This window comes from Hyla sarda, chromosome 1, assembly GCF_029499605.1.
Source record: "Hyla sarda isolate aHylSar1 chromosome 1, aHylSar1.hap1, whole genome shotgun sequence".
Lineage (NCBI taxonomy): Eukaryota > Metazoa > Chordata > Amphibia > Anura > Hylidae > Hyla > Hyla sarda.
Genome location: NC_079189.1, coordinates 274,428,045 through 274,450,407, shown reverse-complemented (window position 1 = coordinate 274,450,407; position 22,363 = coordinate 274,428,045). Strand labels below are relative to the sequence as shown.

The 22,363-nt window shown below is 41.3% G+C and overlaps 1 protein-coding gene across 7 annotated transcripts in view; it reads right to left on the bottom strand.

Moving 5' to 3' along the window:
• Positions 1-22,363, bottom strand: part of TCF3 (transcription factor 3) — a 193,452-nt gene that overhangs the window by 72,237 nt on the left and 98,852 nt on the right. For all 7 annotated transcript variants that reach the window (XM_056572494.1, XM_056572465.1, XM_056572510.1 and 4 more), the window contains 3 exons: positions 14,811-14,884; positions 13,973-14,069; positions 12,764-12,828 (listed from right to left, as the gene is read on the bottom strand). In XM_056572494.1, the coding sequence (XP_056428469.1) occupies positions 12,764-12,828; positions 13,973-14,069; positions 14,811-14,884 (236 nt within the window). The remainder of the gene's footprint in view (positions 1-12,763; positions 12,829-13,972; positions 14,070-14,810; positions 14,885-22,363) is intronic.

The window sequence follows — 22,363 nt, the reverse complement described above, 5'->3', positions numbered from 1 at the left end:
ACACTAAAAGGGGTTATTCAGAATTTAAAATATAGCTGCTTTCTTCCATAAACACCACGGTAGAATTAAATTGTTTTATAGAGTTCAATTGGTCCCACAAAAATCAAGCCCTCATATGGAAAAATAAAAACACATTGCAACTTCATTGTTGAATTGGTCATTTTACTTAATCTTGGAAAAAAAAAAAAAACATTAAAAAAAAAATATCACGTTACACGGAAAATAAAAATAAGGTCTCTTAAAAGCCAAGGAGAAAAAACTAACGCAAACGTGTGCTTAAAGGGGTACTCCCGTGGAATTTTTTTTTTTTTTTAATTAAATCAACTGGTGCCAGAAATTTAAACAGATTTGAAAATGACTTCTATTACAGAGGAAAGGTTTTTCTTTTTGGAACACAGAGCTCTCTGCTGACATGACCACAGTGCTCTCTGCTGACATCTCTGTCCAATTTATGAACTGTCCAGAGTAGGGGAAAATACCCATAGCAAACATATGCTGCTCTGGACAGTTCCTAAAATGGCCAGAGATGTCAGCAGAGAGCACTGTGTTCCAAAAAGAAAACCCTTTCCTCTGTAGTATACAGACCCTAAAAAGTACTGGAAAGATTAAGATTTTTTTTTAAATCGAAGCAATTTACAAATCTGTTTAATTTTCTGGCACCAGTTGATTTAACAAAACAAAAAAAAAAAATATTTCCATGGGAGTACCCCTTTAACCCCTTAAGGACCCAGACAATTTTCAGTGTAGGACCCGGTCATTTTCTACACCACTGTCACTTTAAGCATTAATAACTCTGGGATGCTTTTACCTTTCATTCTGATTCTGAGATTGTTTTTCATGACATATTCTACTTTATGTTAGTGGTAAATTTTCATTGATACTTGCATCCTTTCTTGGTGAAAAATTCCATAATTTGATGAAAAAATGTAAATTTAAAATTTTGCATTTATTTATTTATTTTTATTTTTTAACTTTGAAGCTCTCTGCTTGTAAGGAAAATAGACATACCAAATAAATTCTATATTGATTCACAAATACAATATGTCTACTTTATATTTGCATCATAAATTTGACATGTTTTTACTTTTGGAAGACATCAGAGGGCTTCAAAGTTCAGCAGCAATTTTCCAATTTTTCACAATACTTTCAAAATCTGAATTTTTCAGGGACCAGTTCAGTTTTGAAGTGCATTTGTAGGGCCTTCATATTAGAAATACCCCACAAATTACCCCATTATAAAAACTGCACTCCCCAAAGTACTCAAAATGACATTCAGTAAGCGTGTTAACCCTTTCTGTGTTTCACAGGAATAGCAGCAAAGTGAAGGAGAAAATTCTAAATCTTCATTTTTTACACTCGCATGTTCTTGTAGACGCAGGTTTAGAATTTTTGCAAGGGGTAATAGGAGAAAAAGTCCCCCAAAATGTATAACCCAATTTCTCTTGAGTAAGGAAATACATCATATCTGTATGTCAAGTGTTCGGTGGGTGCAGTAGAGGGCTCAGAAGGGAAGGAGCAACAATTTTGATGGAGAGTGAATTTTGATGAAATGGTTTTTGGGGGGCATGTCACATTTAGGAAGCCCCTATGGTGCCAGAACAGCAGAAAACCCACAAAATGGCATACCATTTTGGAAACTACACCCCTTAAGGCAAGTAGCAAAGGGTTCTGTGAGCCTTAACACCCCACAGGTGTTTGACGACTTTTCGTTAAAGTCGGATGTGTAAATGAAAAAATAAAACATTTTCACTAAAAGTGCGGTTTTCCCCCCCAAATTTACCATTTTTACAGAAGGTAATGGGAGAAAATGCCCCCCAAAATTTGTAACCCCATCTCCTCAGAGTATGGAAATACCCCATGTTAGGATGTAAAATGCTCTGCGGGCGAACTACAATGCTCAGAAGAGAAGGAGTCACATTTGGCTTTTGGAAAGCAAATTTTGCTGAAATGGTTTTTGGTGGGCATGACATATTTAGGAAGCCCCTATGGTGCCAGCAGAGCAAAAAAGAACCCACATGGCCTACTTTTTTGGAAACTACACCCCTCAAGGAACGTAACAAGGGGTACAGTGAGCCTTAACACCTCACAGTTGTTTTACGACTTTTTGTTAAAGTTGTATGTGTAAATAAAAAAAAAATTATAAATAAATGGTCTCACTAAAATGCAGCTTTTTCCTCAATTTTTTTTTATTTTTTTATATTTTACAAGGGGTAATAGAAGAAATGGGGTTACAAATTTTGGGGGTTATTTTCTCCTGAGTATGGCCATACCCCATGTGTGGACGTCAAGTGCTCTGCGGGCGGACTACAATGCTCAGAAGAGAAGGAGTGCCATTGAGCTTTTGGAGAGAGAATTTGTTTGGAATGGAAGTCAGGGGCCATGTGCGTTTACAAAGCCCCCTCGTGGTGCCAGAACAGTGGACCCCCCACATGTGACCCCATTTTGGAAACTACACCCCTGACAGAATTTAATAACAGTGAGCATTTACGCCCCACTGGCGTTTGACAGATCTTTGGAACAGTGGGCTGTGCAAATGAAAAATTACATTTTTCAATTTCACGGACCACTGTTCCAAAAATCTGTCAGACACCTGTGGGGCGTAAATGCTCACCATACCCCTTATTACATTACATGAGGGGTGTATTTTGCAAAATGGGGTTACTTGTGGGGGGGGGGGGGGGTTCCATTGTTCTGGCACTATGGGGGCTTTGCAAACACAAGTGGCCTTCAATTCCAGCCAAATTTTCTCTTCAAAAGCCCAATGTTGCTCCTTCTCTTCTGAGCATTGTAGTTCGCCCGCAGAACACTTTAGTCCAAACATGGGGTATGTTCTTACTCAGAAGACATGGGGTTACAAATTTTGGGGGACTTTTTTCCTATTTTCCCTTGTGAAAATGAAAAATATGGGGTAACACCAGAATTTGTGGAAAAAAAAAAAATCTTCGTTTTCCCATCAAACTTTAACGAAAATTTTATTTAGTTGTCGTCCTTAGTGGGATTTGAACCCAAGTCCCCAGCAATGCAAGGCAGCAGTGCTAACCACTGAGCCACCATGCTGCCCTTAATAATCCATCCAACTTTAACGAAAATTTGTCAAACACCTGTGGGGTGTTAAGGCTCACTATACCCCTTGTTACGTTCCGTGAGGGGTATAGTTTCCAAAATGGGGTCACATGTGGGTATTTAATTTTTTTGCGTTTGACAGAACCGCTGTAAAACCAGCCACCCCCTGTCCAAACCACCAATTTAGGCCTCAAATGTACATAGTGCTCTCTCACTCCTGAGCCTTGTTGTGCGCCCGGCAGAGCATTTTGCACCCACATATGGGGTATTTCCGTACTCAGGAGAAATTGCGTTACAAATTTAGTTTCCCCCCCCCCCCTTTTACCGCTTGTGAAAATAAAAAGTATGGGGCTACACCAGCCTGTTCGTGTAATTTTTTTTAAATTTTTTTTTTTTTTTACACTAACAGGCTGGTGTAGCCCCCAATTTTTCCTTTTCATAAGGGGTAAAAGGAGAAAAAGACCCCCAAAAAGTGTAGTGCAATTTCTCCCGAGTATGGAAATACCCCATATGTGGCCCTAAACTGTTTCTTTGAAATACGACAGGGCTCCGAAGTGAGAGAGCGCCATGAACATTTGAGGTCTAAATTAGGGCTTGCATAGGGGTGCTGTCTGCACCTGCGCAGTGATCCGTAGGGTTTTGTGCCCCTCAAACATGGCCGAGCTGCTGCGGCCAAGATGCTGAGATTTTCCGTGGGAAGGGAGGACTGCGGGCGGCCATGGCGAGGCTGGCGGACTACTTCATAGTGGTGGGATACGAGCATGAGAATACAGGATCTGGTGAAGGTTTTGGCAAAATCATCCAACAGTTCCCGCTGACCGACTGGAGCGAAACTCCGTTCCCGCAAGGAATAGAGCTGTTTTGTCAGCCAGGGGGATGGCAGCTTTCTCGAGAGCGGAAACAACCTATGTTCTTCGTTGTGGTGTTGACTGATATCGACTCCGACCGTCACTACTGCGCATGTCTGACCTTCCACGAGGCCGAAATCAACCTGCAGGGAACCAAGCACGGTCAAAGCGATGGCGACGACGAAGATTCCGGGTTAATTCAACCTGCGCAAGTGTTCGCTCCGAAAAGTTTGGTGCTGGTGTCCAGATAAGACTATCCCGAAATCTTCAGGGCCTGCCTGGGACTGATCTATACCCTCCTCCATCTATTGTCCTCCACTACTAGTCCCCTGTGCTATATATTAAGGATACTCAGGTTGTATACATATTATCAGTGTTGTGGGGACAGGACTGTATTGATTTAACATTCTTGTTACACGATAGGCTAATAACCTGTTTATTTGTGGAGGCAGGTGCCCTGGGTGGGGTTTCCCCCCCTCTTTTTGTTAGGGGGTCCCCCCCCCCTTGTTTGTGCAGTGGCCATTTGGGCCTTTTCTAATTGGTTTTAATTGTATTGTCTGCGCTTTGTAATATTTATATGTAATAAAGATATTTTTTGGATTATAGCTACCGTGGGTGTGCATTATATTGCGTATTTCTTTCTCTTTTTTTGTGTAGTAATTGTTGTTTGGTACGCTTAATAATTTAATAGCACCCCTTTCTATATGATGCTGAGCCCGCCTGTCTTTTATATACATAGTGCATAGGGGTGGACATGGGGTATTCTACGCCAGTGATTCCCAAACAGGGTGCCTCCAGCTGTTGCTAAACTCCCAGCATGCCTGGACAGTCAGTGGCTGTCCGGAAATGCTGGGAGTTGTTTTGCAACAGCTGGAGGCTCCGTTTTGGAAACACTGCCGTACGATAAGTTTTTATTGCTTTATATGATTTTTTTATTTGGGGGTGGGGGGGGGGGGACAGTGTAAGGGGGTGTATATGTGGTGTTTTACACTTTATTTTGTGGTAGAATAGTGTAGTGTTTTTTAGGTTACATTCACACTGGCGGGTTACAGCGAGTTTCCCGCTGGGAGTTTGCGCTGCGGCGAAAAATTGAAGCAGGAAACTCTGTGTAAACTCGTCCGTGTGAATGTACCCTGTACAAACCTCCAGCTGTTTCAAAACTACAACTCCCAGCATGTACTGACAGACCATGCATGCTGGGAGTTGTACTTTTGCAACAGCTGGAGGCACACTGGTTGGAAAACCTTCAGTTTGGTTGGAAAATACAGTTAGGTAACAGTACCTAACTGAAGGTTTTCCAACCAGTGTGCCTCCAGCTGTTGCAAAACTACAACTCCCAGCATGTACTGATCGCCGAAGGGCATGCTGGGAGATGTAGTTATGCAACAGCTGGAGGTACGGAACTACAACTCCCAGCATGCCGAGACAGCTATTTGGGCATGCTGGAATTTGCAGTTTTGCATCATCTGGAGAGCTACAGTTTAGAGATCACTGCACTATGTGGCCCTCTAACAAAATCTGTGGCCCTCCAGATGTTGCAAGACTACAAATCCCAGCATGCCCAGACAGCAAACAGCTGCGTGGGCATGCTAGGAGTTGTAGTTTTGCAAGATCTGGAGGGCTACAGTTAAGAGACCACTGTATAGTGGTCTCAAAACTGCAGCCCTCCAGATGTTGCTAGGCAACTCACCGGCTTCCGTAGGATCCAGGGACCCAGCTGCACGTCATTGCCACCCACTGATCTCCATCGTCAATCGACGCCCGCAGCCTCCGGCGCCACTCTTCCTCGGTTTCCCCATTCTGCCTCGCCTATTGTAGGTGGGCAGAATGGGGAAACCGAAAGTTAACTGGGATGCTTTTACCTTTCATTCTGATTCAGAGATTGTTTTTCATGACATATTCTACTTTATATTAGTGGTCAAATTTTGTCGATACTTGCATCCTTTCTTGGTGAAAAATTCCAAAATTTTATGAAAAAAATCGAAAATGTAGCCTTTTTTTTTACTTTGAAGCGCTCTGCTTATAAGGAAAATAAATATTCCAAATAAGTTATATATTGATTCACATATACAATATGTCTACTTTATGTTGGCATCATAAAGTTGACATGTTTTTACTTTTGAACCAAGAAAAGGGAAAAACCACTTGAAAACGGACCATATGTTAAATAAAATAAATTTTATTTAGGATGATTCAAAAACATAAAACACAAACACAGCATGGACAAACAAAGGTGGGAACCAGGGAGCAATTTCACTTTGACATACTTGTCTCTTTGCACCATTGCTTAGCACACCTGGACTATTTCTTTACCCCCTTCATTGTCTCCCCCCCCCCCTCCGCTGATTCCCACCTTTGTTTGTCCACGCTGTGTTTGTGTTTTATATGTTTTTGAATTATCCTAAATAAAATTTATTTTATTTTACATATGGTCCGTTTTCAAGTGGTTTTTCCCTTTTCTTGGTTCTATAGTTTGAGTGTTTACCACAGGACCATATACATTTATGGGCATATCCCCTTTCCTTTTTGGTGGTATGTTTTTACTTTTGGAAGACATCAAAGGGCTTCAAAGTATAGCAGCAATTTTCTAATTTTTCACAAAATTTTCAAAATCGAAAATTTTCAGGGACCAGTTTTGAAGTGGATTTGAAGGGCCTTCTTATTAGAAATACACCATAAATGATCCCATTATAAAAACTGCACCCCTAATAGTATTCAAAATGACATTCAAAAGGTTTGTTAACACTTTAGGTGTTTCACAGGAATAGCAGCAAATTGAAGGAGAAAATTCTAAATCTTAATTTTTTACACTGGCATGTTCTTGTAGACCCAGTTTTTGAATTTTTACAAGGTTTTTAAAAAGGAGAGAAATCTTCCTAAAATGTGTAACCCAATTTCTCTCGAGTACAGTAATACCTCATATGTATATGTTAAGTGCTCTTTGGGTGCACTAGAGGGCTCAGAAGGGAAGGAGCGACACTGGGATTTTAAGATTTTTTCTAAAATGGTTTTTGGGGGGGCATGTCACATTTAGGAAGCCCCTATGGTGCCAGAACAGCAAAAAATAAACCACATGGCATTATTTTGGAAACTACACCCCTCAAGGAATGTAACAAGGGGTACAGGGAGCCTTAATACCCCACAGGTGTTTGACGACTTTTCGTTTAAGTTTGATGTGTAAATGATTTTTCTTTTTTTTTTCTTTTCAACTAAAATGCTGATTTCCCCCAAATTTTACATTTTTACAAGAGGTAATAGGAGAAATGCCCCCAAAATGTGTAACCCCATGGAAATACCCCAATTGTGGACGTCAAGTGCACTGCAGGCGCACTACAATGCTCAGAACAGAAGCAGTCACATTTGCAAATTTTGCTGATTTGGGGTTTTGGGGGGGGGGGGGGCGCATGTCGCATGTAGGAAGCCCCTATGGTGCCAGAAAAGTACTTTTTTTTGAGTAAGGACATACCTCAAATCTGGGCGTAAACCGCGTGCACACCGGTCTCTGAGGTGCAGGAGCGCAGTTAGGGCCTTTAGCTTCTGCATTGCTGCCTATGGAACCAGAACAGTGGGACCCCCCCCTCAAGGGGCATTACATGGGGTACACTAAATAACTAAAATGGGGTACAGTGGGATGTAAAATCATAAAATAAGGTTATGTTCCCAGAATGATGACTCAGAGCATAGCCAAAACTAAAAAATATGCCCACCCCAAACCCTATGCTCTGAATCATCATTCTGGGAATGTGATGTGTGTGGCCGTCCCTAACCTGTTGTCTCAAATGCGCACCCCGCTCAGGTGGAGAGAGAGCGCTGCACATTTGAGGCAACAAAAAAAGTCCCCGATGATAGTGACTCCGTGACCCATTTTTCTTTTTTTTTTTTTTCAAATACCCCCAGAGGTCTTATCAGTTTTTTTTTTATAGAAGTATTTTGGGCAATTTAGTGGTTTTATGGGGTTAACATTTGGAATGTACTCTGGACTTGGTACATTGGGGTCAAATTATGGAAAATTAAAATGAAGAGGGAAAATTTAGTACTCAATGGAAGTGTGATACTCCCTGAAGCAGTCTTTAATGCAGAGGCCCAGATGATCGGGCCAAGTGTCACATTGAGTGGTGGTATCCTTCCGAATCCCCCTCTTGTAACACACACTGCATCTTTTCTGATTTCGCCCCTTCTTTCAAGTGTGGGGGACTTCACCTGGAAAGTGTTGGCCTGGGACGATCCAGGCACCTATACTTCCAGTTCCTTGGGAACTCTGGCCTGCTCTTTCCTGGTCAGCAAAGATCAGGACCTTTAGGACTTCTTGGAACTGGAGGAATGTCCCTGTGTTGCCAGCGTTCTGGTACAGTACAAAAAGGTTGTACAAGGCAACCTGTACCAAGTAGACCGCAACTTTTTTGTACCATACCCGTGTTTTCCACATGGCCATGTATGGTTTGAGGACTTGATCAGAAAGATCAACTCCCCCCATGTACTTATTGTAGCCCAGAATACAATCAGGCTTGAGGACCGTTGTTGTGGTACTTCGCACAGGGACAGGTGAAGTGCCGTTACCATGAATTGTGGTCAGCATAAGGACATCCCTCTTACCCATGAAAACCTGTTGCTGGTCAGGTATAAGGATAAGGGCACAGGACTCGCCTAAGGGAATAGGTGTCTGGAGAGGGAGGCCTCTCTGGTTCTTCCGCACGGTCCCACAAGCGGACGTGGATCTGACGGCAAGGGATGTGGACAGAGGGATGTTGGTATAAAAGTTGTCCATGTACACGTGGTAACCCTTATCCAGCAATGGGTGCACAATGTCCCAAACGATTTTCCCACTAACACCCAGAGTGGGGAAACATTCTGGGGGTTCAATACGGGAAATCTCATCCTCATATACTCTAAACTTGTAAGTGTACCCGGAGGTACTCTCACAGTTTGTAGAGCTTCACGCCATACCGCTTCGAGGGAATATACTGTCGGAATAGGAGTCTCCCCTTAAAACTGATAGACTCATCTACCGAGAGCTCCCGAGCGGTACACGTAGGTCTCCAAAAATTTGGCCCCAAAGTGAACGATAACCGGCCTCACTTTGTAAAGTCGGTCATAGGCGGGATCACTTCAGGGTGGACATGCTGCATTATCTGCATAATGCAGGCATTTCCGAATGGCCTCGAACTGCTTCCGTGTCATGATCATATTGTAAAGCGGGGTCTGGTATAGGATGTCCCTGACCAGTACTGCCTGACACCTGGCTTTTTGACCAGGCCCATATGTAGCACGAGGCCCCAAAATGTCCTAATTTCTTCTGCATCAAAGGCAATTCATTGGACCTAGCCAAAAAAGAATCTGGGTGGTGGGCGATGAACTGCTGGGGGTACAGATTCGTCTGCTCCACCATGTGATTGACAAAGCGGTCACTGAAAAAATAACTGAAAGAGTCAATTTCAGTGAATCCAGCCGTGTCAATCCGGAAGTTGCCAACAAACTCCGGAATCCGTGGCTGAAAAGCCTCTGGGGGTCTCCAGACAGGTTCACCGGAAGGACTCCTAGTACGAGCGGCATTTTTTAAATTTTTTTTTTACTTTTTTACTCCTACCTTTCGCTGGGTTTTACTCTGTCCCTGCTCTATGGGGGCTTCTTTTCTTCTGAAGGGGCTCAGATCTCGGCAGAGCTTCTCGCAGCTCTGACCGCTGACTGAACTCCCCATGTATCTCCGGGTCAGCGGACCCACATCACCGGAATCACAGTTGTGATTCACAGGATAGGATTCACAGGATAGGGGATAAGTGTTTGATTGCGGGGGGTCCGACCGCTGGGACCTCCCCGCGATCTCCCTAATGGGACGACGCCATTAGAGCTCATGGTGAGCGCTAAGGCGCGTAGGGTCGACCTAGAGGTCGACTGACGCCCTGTCTCCTTCCCAGTCCCCATACAGTTTTATGGGGGAGACGGGGAGGCACGAACGCTGCCTCCCCGCCTCTCCCATAGAGATGTATGGAGGAGGCGTGCCAGCTGCAACGTCATGCTGCGGCCGGCAAGCCCCCTGCACGGGACAGCCGCGGCCCCGTACAGGAGATCACAGGGGGTCCCAGCGGTCGGACCCCCCCGCGATCAAACATTTATCCCCTATCCTGTGGATAGGGGATAAGTGTTAATCACGCTGCAGATGTCCTTTAAACATATTTTAGAAGCAATTTTTGTTTGTTTTTGTTTTTTTAAAACCATATATTGGTTCTAGGTTCAAAATTTGCAGCTTATTCTACCATCATAGGGGTTTGGAGCTTCAATTGGCTTTAAGGTTAATACAGTGGGTTTTTAATTTGTAAAAATGGATCTACAAAATAGTGGACAAACTGCATCCTCATTTTTATTAATAGGGTTGTCCCATTAAATGGGCACTGCCATTAACATTTATTTTTTTATACATTAATCCAGTATTCAATACAAATAACCTTATTTGGTCATTCAAAAATGACCCCAGCCATGAAGGTTTGGTAAATGTGGGCGGGACCTGAGCTCTGCACAGCACTTGCTCTCTGCCTGTCAATCATGCAGGCGAGAGCTGCACTCCGACCTCCCTTCTCTGTGTTACACATGCAGAGAGGAGGGGATTGAGAAGAAGCCTGCAGCGATTGGCTGCGCCTTTTCTATAATCGAGTGTGAGTGCAGTATTGAAGAGCAGAGCTTAAGTTCGGCCCGGTAGGGCTTCAGACGACATTGCACCTGACGGGCAACTTAGGAGAACCATAACATATTGTGAAAAATAAATAAAAATAAAGGCAGGGGAGGAGGAGTTCATAATGGCAGGTATTCTAACAAAAATAGGAAGAAAAAGGGGTCTTAATAAATAATGAGAAATTTAACAAAAATTTTTTTTCAGAGGCCTTTTCAAAAATGAAAGAAGTGTTCTGTCCCGGAACTAATTACCATTTTTCCATAGACATATGTACTCAACATACGATTGTTTCAACATACAATGGTCCTCCTGGAACCAATTAATATCGTATGTTGAGGGACCACTGTATATAGGTTTATCCAAAGAAATTAATATAAGGGCATACTAGATTGACCAGGTGATTTTTTTTTTGATTACCATTCTCCATTTATCTAGGTTTCTAAAATTATGGAACTCAGACTATGGTTTTGCAACAATTAAAAACACCACCCACACACAAAAAAGAAATACAAACTTTTAACCCATCAACAACGCAGGACATATATTTACGTCCTGCGCCGGCTCCCACGATATAACGCGAGGTCATAAGGTGACCCCGTCATATGGGGTCAGTCCCAGCACCCATCTACGGCCGGAACCAGCAGCTAATACTGGACATCACTGATGACGGTGATGCCCAGTATTAACCCTTCAAACGCGGCGATCAAAGTTCATCGCCACTTCTAGTAAAAATGAAACATTTCCAGCAGCTGAGTGGGACTGATCTGGTCATCCGCGGTAAATAAAAATAAATATAAACTTATGTGGTATCGAAGCGTGCGTAAATCCTTTGGATAGGGGATAAGATGTCTAAGTGCCGCAGTACCCCTTTAAGGCGAACTGGACCCCTTGTTACGTGCCTTGAGGGGTTTAGTTTCCAAAATGGTATGCCATGTGGGGGTTTTCTGCTGTTCTGGCACCATAAGGGGCTTCCGAAATGTGACATTCCCCCCTACAAACATTCCAGCAAAATTAACTCTCCTAAATCCCATCGTTGCTCCTTCCCTTCTGAGCCCTCTACTGCGCCCGCCGAACACTTGACATACACATGAGGCATTTCCTTACTTGAGAGAAATTGGGTTAGAAATTTTGGGGGACATTTTCTCCTATTACCACTTGTAAAAATTCAAAAACTGGGTCTAAAAGAACATGCGAGTGTAAAAAAAAAATTAAGATTTTGAATTTTCTTCTTCACTTTGCTGCTATTCCTGTGAAACACCTAAAGGGTTAACACACTTCCTGAATGTCATTTTGGATACTTTGAGGAGTGCAGTTTTTATAATGGGGTCATTTGTGGGATATTTCTAATATGAAGGCCCTTCAAATCCACTTCAAAACTGAACTGGTCCCTGAAAAATTCCGATTTTGAATATTTTGTGAAAAATGTGAAAAAAAAAATGCCAAATTTTCAATTTTTTCATCAAATTTTGGGAATTTTTCCCCAAGAAATGATGCAAGTATCGACAAAATGTTACCACTAACAAATTAGAATGTGTCACGAAAAAACAATCTCTGAATCGGAATGTAAAGGTAAAAGCATCCCAGAGTTATTAATGCTTAAAGTGAAAGTGGTCAGATGTTCAAAATATGTCCGGGTCCTTAAGGTATAAATGGGCTGGGTCCTTAAGGGGTTAAACGCTGTGGCTAATTAGCAGTACCACAAATTATTTCTACACACGCTCAGTATGGTAAAAATTGTGCTTTTTACTGTGATTATGCAAACTGCTGTAAAATCTCATTTTCTCTGCCATTTCAGGAATTTGCAGTAAAACTGGGCAAAAATGACTGCAGTAATTTGTTCATCATTTCACCTGCAAGTTCAGCAGTGGTATGTTTTACACACAAACTTGTCTATGTAAGGAAATCTGCAGCTCATTTGGTCTAAACAAACTGAAAGATTCCTTTTCAGAACTACGAGGGAAGTTTATCAAAACCTGTCCAGAAGAAAAATTGCTGAGATGCCTATATCATTTTTGAAAAGGCCTCTGAAAAATGAAAGAAGCGATCTGATTGGTTGCTATGGGCAACTCAGCAACTTTTCCTCTGGACAAGTTTTGATAAATCTCCCCCTACATGCTTTGTTACTTATGGCTTGCTCATTTTTTTTATTCTACACACACAAAATCATAAGCAGATTCATAATCAATACCTGGTTTATTCCAGGCATTCCGGGATCTCTGCCAAATGTAGAGTATGATGGTCGCTCATTTTTACCTAAAATAACAATAAGAAAATAGAAGATTACGAATTCTGAAAGTCTGGTAACATACTGTATTAGGGATCGACCGATATCGATAATCTGTGGCCTTTCAGGCCGATAGCTTATACAGATCTAAGTTATCGGCTATTTCCCGACAATCAATGAACTGCAGCGGCATTTGCGGGACCAGAGACAGCCGCCGCCACCCGCTTCTCTCCCCCTGCCGGTCCTTAGTCCAACCACCGCCGCTGCCCCATTGCCTCCCCCATCCCCGGTTTTATAGTTACCTGTTCCCGGGGGCCCAGGGTCCGCACTACTTCCGGCTCCTGTGGCGTTGTGAGCCGTCACTGTGCGCACTGACAGTGACGTCGAGTTGATGATGTCACTCGTCATTGCGCAGTGCACAGCGTAACGCAGGATGCCGCAGGAGCCAGAAGTAGCGCGGACCTCAGGAACAGGCAATTATAAAACCGGGGATGGGGGAGGCAATGGGGCAGCGGTGGTCTCTGGCCAGGGCGGTGGTGCTGCTTGGGGGGGGGGGGGGGGGGGGGGTGTTTGTTGCGGTGCGGGGCATTATCGGAAAGGTAATTGCTGATACCAATAACGTCCAAATTCTTGAATATCGGCCAAACCAATAGTCGGTCGATCCCTATACTGTATGGTCACCATGCAATGGATCAACAGGTTTAAAACATGTAGCCAGTTGCTAACAGCTTTCTAAAAGAATACTATAATTTGTATTGAGATAAATCACAAGCTGAACTCCCTTTTGAAGCCAGTGGTCAAGAACAGTTTCCTACCATGTCGGTTCAGAGGGCTGCTGTTGTAATTGACCTTTTATTCACAGATCGTTTTGCTCTGAAACTGCTGTTTCAGCAGGACAAGCTCTGTGAGTATCACTGGTAACTAGATTTCAAAGAAAATATGACCAAAGTAAAAGAAAGGAGGTGCATTCCATTCAGGTTTCATGCCCACTTTAACAGTAGTAACATTATGTAAATAGATCAAATCTACACAGGTCCTGCAATGTTGGCAAAGAAGTCGAAAAGATATGGAATGCAGCACAGTCCTTACATAAAAGTTACAAACTGAGTTTAAAAGATAAAAATGGAAGACGTCTCATTTAGGAATATTTTTTTTTGCGGTCCACAAACTAACCAACAAGTCCTGATGAAAGGAAGGATGTTGATGATAAATTGCCTTCATGTGAGGGTAGATCCCTGTGTTCCCCATAATGACCAGTGTCACCGTAGCCCTGAGGGAACATAAGAGAGTGATTAGGAATGGTAACCAAATGGCACAGTTCAGCTAGCTTCATACCAAATTTTTGCATCCTGTTGATTCTGTTTCTTGTTATCAATTTTAAGGCAGATTGCACGTTTTATCAAAAAAAAAAAAAAAAAGTGTATGCCTATTCTGTAGCAGAAACTCGCATTGTACAGAAAAACAATGCATCTGTGAGGATTTTAATTGGACGGAATTGCAAGAAAGACTTTGTATTCTTATTAAGACTTGCCAAATGTGCACTTAAAGGGAATTTGTGAGCTGTATTTGCTGCAAAGAGCTGCTAGAGCAAACTGTGCCTTTCCTGCAGCTGATGGTGGATACCAAACTAATACACATTTTTATTTCTCTTCAAGTGTCAAGAAGGAGGAGCAGATCTGCATCTCTTAGCTGCAACAAATTTAACAAATTACCTTTGATATTTTAGGTTTGGCAAGAAATCAGATAACATTTGAAAAGTATTGGAAGAGAAAATCAAGGACATTTGGTTTAGAGATAACTCAAACAGCTACACACAGTGACCCAGATTTATCAAACTATGTGAAAAAAAAAAAGAAAAAGTAATTTTTCCACAGCAACCAATCACAAGCTCAGCTAGCAAGCTCTGGTAAAGTGAAAGCTGAGCTGTGATTGGTTGCTATGGGAAATCACTCCACTTTTTCTCTAACGGTTTTTTAAATCTGGGCCATTATGTACACTCATATTTACTTACTCTGCTCTGGTCAAATGTGGATCCATTATGGTCACTTGTTGCCCAAGAGCCAGAACCAGTACGTTCTTCCATCCCTATATGGGGAAAAAAAAGCAGTAGTAAAAGTACACAAGAATTTGCAGTGCAGTTTTGAAACAATTCATTGACTTCAACCCTATATATTGGTAGACATCACCATGTTCCAATTTGAAAAGGGGGGAAAAAGTAAATGTGGCAACATCAGATATCAAACATTTATTGTAGGCACATTCCAAAATAATACAATTCTTTTGATAACTGTCTTATGAAAATGCATTTTCAGGTCTCTTATTGCACATGTGCAATAAAGGAGTATGCCTTCTGAAACGTAGATTTCTAAGAAAACACTAAATGTTCAGTTTTATTGCTAGGTGCAAAGGAACAGAAAAATTATCACGTTAGAGACCAAAGGCAATAAAAAAAAAAAATTAAAAAATAAATCACCCCTTTAACATTAAAATGAGTTGAAGTGAGGACCTGTTCACATCACATGTTTGCATCCTGTTTTCCCAACACAAATATAATCCCCAAAAAGCTAACCAATTCTCTCTATGTTACAGACTTAAATTGACAAGATGGGGCAACCCCTTTTAACTTTCTGGCCTGTGTGCCGCAGCCAAGGGTGGTCGTGAAAGCAGCTGAAGTGGGGGAAGTTACACAAATGACTAATTTCTTACACTAGATGGACATTATCCACTATGTAATTTTGCAGCTATCTTCTGTAGATTTTCTGCAACTGATCCGCAGCAGATTTTTTTCTCCACAAACACACACACACACACACACACACACACTATCGCCTGCCCGCAACATGGTTGGGTTAAAAAAATAAAAATGTTTTTAAAAATCTCAGACAGGAACAGGTAAAATACAATAAAGTTTCAATCACCCTGTAAAGTTAACTGTGTTGCAACAAGCACAATTGCATAAAAAAAAAAAAAAAAATTACACAAAAAAAACCTCAGAAAATAAGTATGGCTGCACAGATATTTCAGCAACCGAAAAGTATCGACCAAAAATTGTGTTAATGGATAACAGACGCAGCTTGCAGTTACATGGCGTGTCTCTCTCTTCCACAGAAAATTGCCTAAGTCCCACCCCCACTTCCTAGGTTTTGTCTGTAGCAACCAGACAGTAGACCAGGGCACAATTCCTCTGACAACAGGTGGTGGACACAATGGTAGTGGGTAGCAGATTTCAGGGAAGAAAGACACTTAATGGCAATTTTGACACCGTGATTTACAGAAATGTTAGGCTGTGTTCACGTGCTGCAGCTAATTAGCAGTGACAACCAGGGCTGTGGAGTCGGTAGATAAATGTTCCGACTCCACAGTTTTTTGTACTTCTGACTCCCCGACTCAGACTCCTCTGTATTAATATGCAAATGTATTTATAAACACTTACAGTTGAATCCAAGAAGCTGTTCCACCAAGTTCTTCCAAGCTCTTCTAGCAGAGAGAGTTAGTTGGGCAGAAGCTGCTGCCTTCTTTTTGTGTGCTGATCTGCTGCTGAAGATAGGGCAGTGGGAAGATCCAGGAAGGGGCATTTATTATAAAACATGATTTCCCTAGTAAAATCCCTTAGTCATGTTTAAAGTTTAAAGGGGTATTCCAGGAGAAAGCTTTTTTTATATACCGTATATCAACTGGCTCCAGAAAGTTAAACAGATTTGTAAATTATTTCTATTACATTTTTTAATCCTTTCAATAATTATCAGCTAAGTAAGTTGAGTTGCTGTTTTCTGTCTGGCAACAGTGCTCTCTGCCGACATCTCTGCTTGTCTCGGGAACTGCACAGAGTAGAATAGGTTTGCTATGTGGATTTTCTTCTAAAATGGGCGGTTCCCGAGACAGATTTCATCAGAGAGCACAGCGACAGAAATGAACAACTCAAATTCAGCAGCTCATAAGTATTGAAAAGATTAAGATTTTTTAAATAGAAGTCATTTCCAAATCTTTTTAACTTTCTGGAGCCAGTTGATATATAAAACAAGTTTTTTCCTGGACAACCCCTTTAACCCCTTAAGGACGCAGGACGTAAATGTACGTCCTGGTGAGGTGGTACTTAATGCACCAGGACGTACATTTACGTCCTAAGCATAACCGCGGGCATCGGAGCGATGCCGGTGTCATGCGCGGCTGATCCCGGCTGCTGATCGCAGCCAGGGACCCGCCGGCAATGGCCGACGCCCGCTATCTCGCGGGCGTCCGCCATTAACCCCTCAGGTGCCGGGATCAATACAGATCCCGGCATCTGCGGCAGTTCGCGATTTAAATGAACGATCGGATCGCCCGCAGCGCTGCTGCGGGGATCCGATCATTCATAACGCCGCACGGAGGTCCCCTCTCCTTCCTCCGTGCGGCTCCCAGCGTCTCCTGCTCTGGTCTGTGATCGAGCAGACCAGAGCAGGAGATGACCGATAATACTGATCTGTTCTATGTCCTATACATAGAACAGATCAGTATTAGCAATCATGGTATTGCTATGAATAGTCCCCTATGGGGACTATTCAAGTGTAAAAAAAAAAAATGTAAAAAAAATGTAAAAGTAAAAAAAAAGTGAAAAATCCCCTCCCCCAATAAAAAAGTAAAATGTCCGTTTTTTCCTATTTTACCCCCAAAAAGCGTAAAAAACATTTTTTATAGACATATTTGGTATCGCCGCGTGCGTAAATGTCCGAATTATTAAAATAAAATGTTAATGATCCCGTACGGTGAACGGCGTGAACGAAAAAAAATTTAAGAAGTCCAAAATTCCTACTTTAATACATTTTATAAAAAAAAAATTATAAAAAATGTATTAAAAGTTTTTTATATGCAAATGTGGTATCAAAAAAAAGTACAGATCATGGCGCAAAAAATGAGCCCCCATACCGCCACTTATACGGAAAAATAAAAAAGTTAGAGGTCATCAAAATAAAGGGATTATAAACGTACTAATTTGGTTAAAAAGTTTGTGATTTTTTTTTAAGCGCAACAATAATATAAAAGTATATAATAATGGGTATCATTTTAATCGTATTGACCCTCAGAATAAAGAACACACGTCATTTTTACCATAAATTGTACGGCGTGAAAACAAAACCTTCCAAAATTAGCAAAATTGCGTTTTTCGTTTTAATTTCCCCACAAAAATAGTGTTTTTTGGTTGCGCCATACATTTTATGATATAATGAGTTATGTCATTACAAAGGACAACTGGTCGCGCAAAAAACAAGCCCTCATACTAGTCTGTGGATGAAAATATAAAAGAGTTATGATTTTTAGAAGGTGAGGAGGAAAAAATGAAAACGTAAAAATTTAATTGTCTGAGTCCTTAAGGCCAAAATGGGCTGAGTCCTTAAGGGGTTAAGCTAACAATCAGAGTTTACACATTTTTATAGCCTTAGCTGAATGAAAGCAGTTTTTCCAATGGTTTACATCTTCAGTCTTGAACTATTGACCCTCCATTCCCTTCACGTATACAAGTGTCTCTAGTCCTGCAAAAAACATATTTACTTAATCCCTTATCAGTGAGAGGCTAGGTTACCCATGGGTTCCCTGTAACAGCAGACCACCACTATGGAAAGTATAATTATTACCGTTCCGAATTATGCGTTGCGTGCCATATAGTGAAGCACATGAAAAGCATGCTTCTTCACGGTCACTTAACTTGTACGTTAGGCGGTTACATGAGGCACTGCAGACATTGGTCTTTATTCTTACAGTAGAGAAGTCATTAATTATAACTTCTTGTGAATTGGGACATTTAAACTTGCTTTTTTTTATTCCAATCTAAATTTAGTAGGAGTCTAAGTTGGTGCATTGTTACCAGGTACCCAAAATTTCGACCGACTCCACAGCCCTGGTGACAACTATAGCATTTGTTATTTGGAACAAACAACTACAACATAAATATAGGATTATTGATCTTGTATAGTCCGTCTAGGACAGTATAAGACGACTGTACTGTTCAGCATTGTTATCACATAGTACTGAAGAGCACGTGCAATTGAATTATTGCATATAAATAGTCCCTATAATATTTATCATTCTGTGCGGAAAACAGCATAAAACTAAAAAATGCCAGAATTGCAGATTTTGTCACATTATATAACCAGAAAATAAATATAAGTCCCATCTAAACAAAAATGGTACAGCTAAAAAATACAGATCATGGTACAAAAATGAGCACTTCTACAGCCCTGCATAAAGTAAAAATAAAAAAGTTATATAGATCAGAATAGGACAATTTTAAGCAAACTTATTTGGTCTTATTAGATATTTATTATTTTAAGTAGCACAATAAAGAAAGCTATGTAATCGTGTGTATCATTTTAATCCTTTTAAACCACAGAATAATGATAAGATCAGTTTTTCCATAAAATGCACCGCTACTAAGTTTTTTTTTTGTCGTACATTTTATAGTAAAATGAAAAAACAGTCATTACAAAGTACAAATGGTCGCGCAAAAAACAACTATGTAATGGGGTCACGTGGGTGTTTCTTTTTTTGTATTTTCCTCTGCATGTATGTATCAGCTACAGATATGCCATAGGCCTCAAATGCAAACAGACCTCTGACTTCTGAACATTGTTGTGCGCCTGCCCAGCACATTACCCTTTGTGAAAATGATAAAATTGGGTAAGACCTGCATTTTAGTGTAAAAAAATAAATCATGATTATGTCAGAACCTCTGCCGTAAGTACTCACTGCACCCCTTGTTACGTTCCTTGTGGGGTGTAGTTTCTAAAATGTCACGTGTCGGGAGCTTTCTGCTGTTCTGGCACCATGGTGTTCGTTCTGTTCTGAGACCTGTAGTGCACCACCAGAGCACTTTACTTCCACATATGGGGTATTTCTTGGAAGAAATTGGGCTTCAAATTTTTGTAGGCCTTTTTTCCTATTACTCCATGTAAAAATTAGAAATTTGGGGTAACACCAGCATTTTAGTGTATTTAAAAAAAAAACAAAAAAAAAAAACACATCTCTCCAGCGACAGGCTGAGCAGCAGAGTTAGGACTGCCGGTGATTGGCTGAGTGCAGTATGACTCGCCGATCACCGGCAACCAGGAAGAGGATCGCGGCGGAGACCGGAGTGGGTTACTGGAGGAGCGAAGGAAGATCTGTATCTATTTTTTTTTTTTTACTACTGGCAGTATGGAGGACAATTTTTTTTTATTCTGGAGTTCTCCTTTAAAGTAGAATATGTCACGAAAAAACAACCTCTGAATCAGAAAGAAAAGTATCCCAATGTTATTAATGCATAAAGTAACAGGGGTCAGATTTGCAAAATGTCCTTTAAAGGAAAACTGTCAGCCAGATTCACCTACACGAAACCCAATACACCGGGTTATAGTGTGGGTGAACAGGATTCTAATGAGGGGGTCACTTACTGAAATCGCTCCAGTAGGTCATGAGATATCAGCTTCCTAATTTCCATTCTTGTATGCAGAGCGCTGCGCTGTGTAGACGGGGCACCCCCCGGTGGATGTTTCTGTCTCCCTCTGTTATCTCCCAATACCGCCCCTGCTATTTAAAAAGTACATAGTCTTCAACTCCACATCCTAGTGACTTGGAGTCACCAGTCACGGGAGCGCAGCACTCTCTCTCTCCAGAGAGCATGTATCGGAAGATTTTCCCCTGCTCTCCAGTCATGATTAAATCTTCCAGCGCATGTGCTCTGCCAAGAGTGCGCTGCGTTCAAGTGACTGGTGACAAGTGACAAGTGACTGGTGACTGGGTGACTCCACGTCACTAGGACATGGAGTTGAAGACTATGAATATTTAAATAGCGGGGGCAGCGCTCTGCATACAAGAATGGAACTTTGGAAGCTGATATCTCGGGACTTACTGAAGCAATTTTAGTAAGTGGCCCCTCGTTAGAATCCTGTTCACACACACTATAACCCAGTGTATTGGGTTTAGGGTGGGTGAACCTGGCTGGCAGTTTTCCTTTAACCACTTAAGGCCATTTTTTGCACATCTGACCACTGTCACTTTAAGCATTAATAACTCTGGGATGCTTTTACCTTTCATTTTGATTCTGAGATTGTTTTTTGTGACTTATTCTACTTTATGCTAGTGGTAAATTTTCATCAATACTTGCATCCTTTCTTGGTGAAAAATTCAAAAATTTGATGAAAAAAATTGCATTTTTTTTTTTTACTTTGAAGCTCTCTGCTTGTAAAGAAAATAGACATACCAAATAAATGATATATTGATTCACATATACAATATGTCTACTTTATGTTTGACATGTTTTTACTTTTGGAAGACATCAGAGGGCTTCAAAGTTCAGAAGCAATTTTCCAATTTTTCACAACATTTTCAAAATCTGAATTTTTCAGGGACCAGTTCAGTTTTGAAGTGGATTTGAAGGGCCTTCATATTAGAAATACTCCACAAAATGACACAATTATATAAATTGCACCCCTCAAAGTATTCAAAATGACATTTAGTAAGTGTGTTAACCTTTTAGGTGTTTCACTGGAATAGCAGCAAAGTGAAGGAGAAAATTCAAAATCTTCGTTTTTTTTACACTCATGTTCTTGTAGACCCAGGTTTTGAATTTTTGCAAGGGGTAATAGGAGAAAAAGTCCCCCAAAATTTGTAACCCAATTTCTCTCCAGTAAGGAAATACCTCATATGTGTAGGTCAAGTGTTTGGCAGGTGCAGTAGAGGGCTAAGAAGGGAAGGAGCGACAATGGGATTTTGGAGAGTGAATTTTGATTTAATGGTTTTTGGGGGGCATGTCACATTTAGGAAGCCCCTATGGTGCCAGAACAGCAGAAAACCCCCTACATGGCATACCCTTTTGGAAACTCCACCCCTCAAGGCACGCAACAAGGGGTCCAGTGAGCCATAACACCCCACAGGTGTTTGAAGACTTTTCGTTTAAAGTCGGTTGTGTAAATGAAAAAAAAAAATTTTTCACTTAAGTGCAGTTTTTTCCCCTAAATTTACAATAGGTAATGGGAGAAAATGCCCCCAAAATTTGTAACCCCATCTCTTCCGAGGATTTAAATACCCCATGTTAGGATGTAAAATGCTATGCGGGCGAACTACAATGCTCAGAAGAGAAGGAGTCACATTTGGCCTTTGGAAAGCAAATTTAGCTGAAAGGGTTTTTGGTGGGCATGTCACATTTAGGAATCCCCCATGGTGCCAGAACAGCAAAAAAACAACCCACATGGCCTTCAATTTTGGAGTCTACACCCCTCAAGGTTCACTGTACCCCTTCTTATGTTCCTTAACACCTCACAGGTGTTTTACGACTTTTTGTTAAAGTTGGATGTGTAAATGAAAAAAAAAACAAAAAAAAAACACAAATGCTGTTTTCCCCCCAAAATTTTACATTTTTACAAGGGGATAACAGGAGAAAATGACCGCCAAAATTTGCAACCCCATTTCTTTTGAGCATGGAAAAACTCCATGTGTGGATGCCAAGTGCTCTGCTAGCTCACTATAATGCACAGAAGAGAAGGAGTGCCATTGAGCTTTTGGAGAGTGAATGTGTTTGGAATGGAAGTCAGGGGCCATGTGCGTTTACAAAGC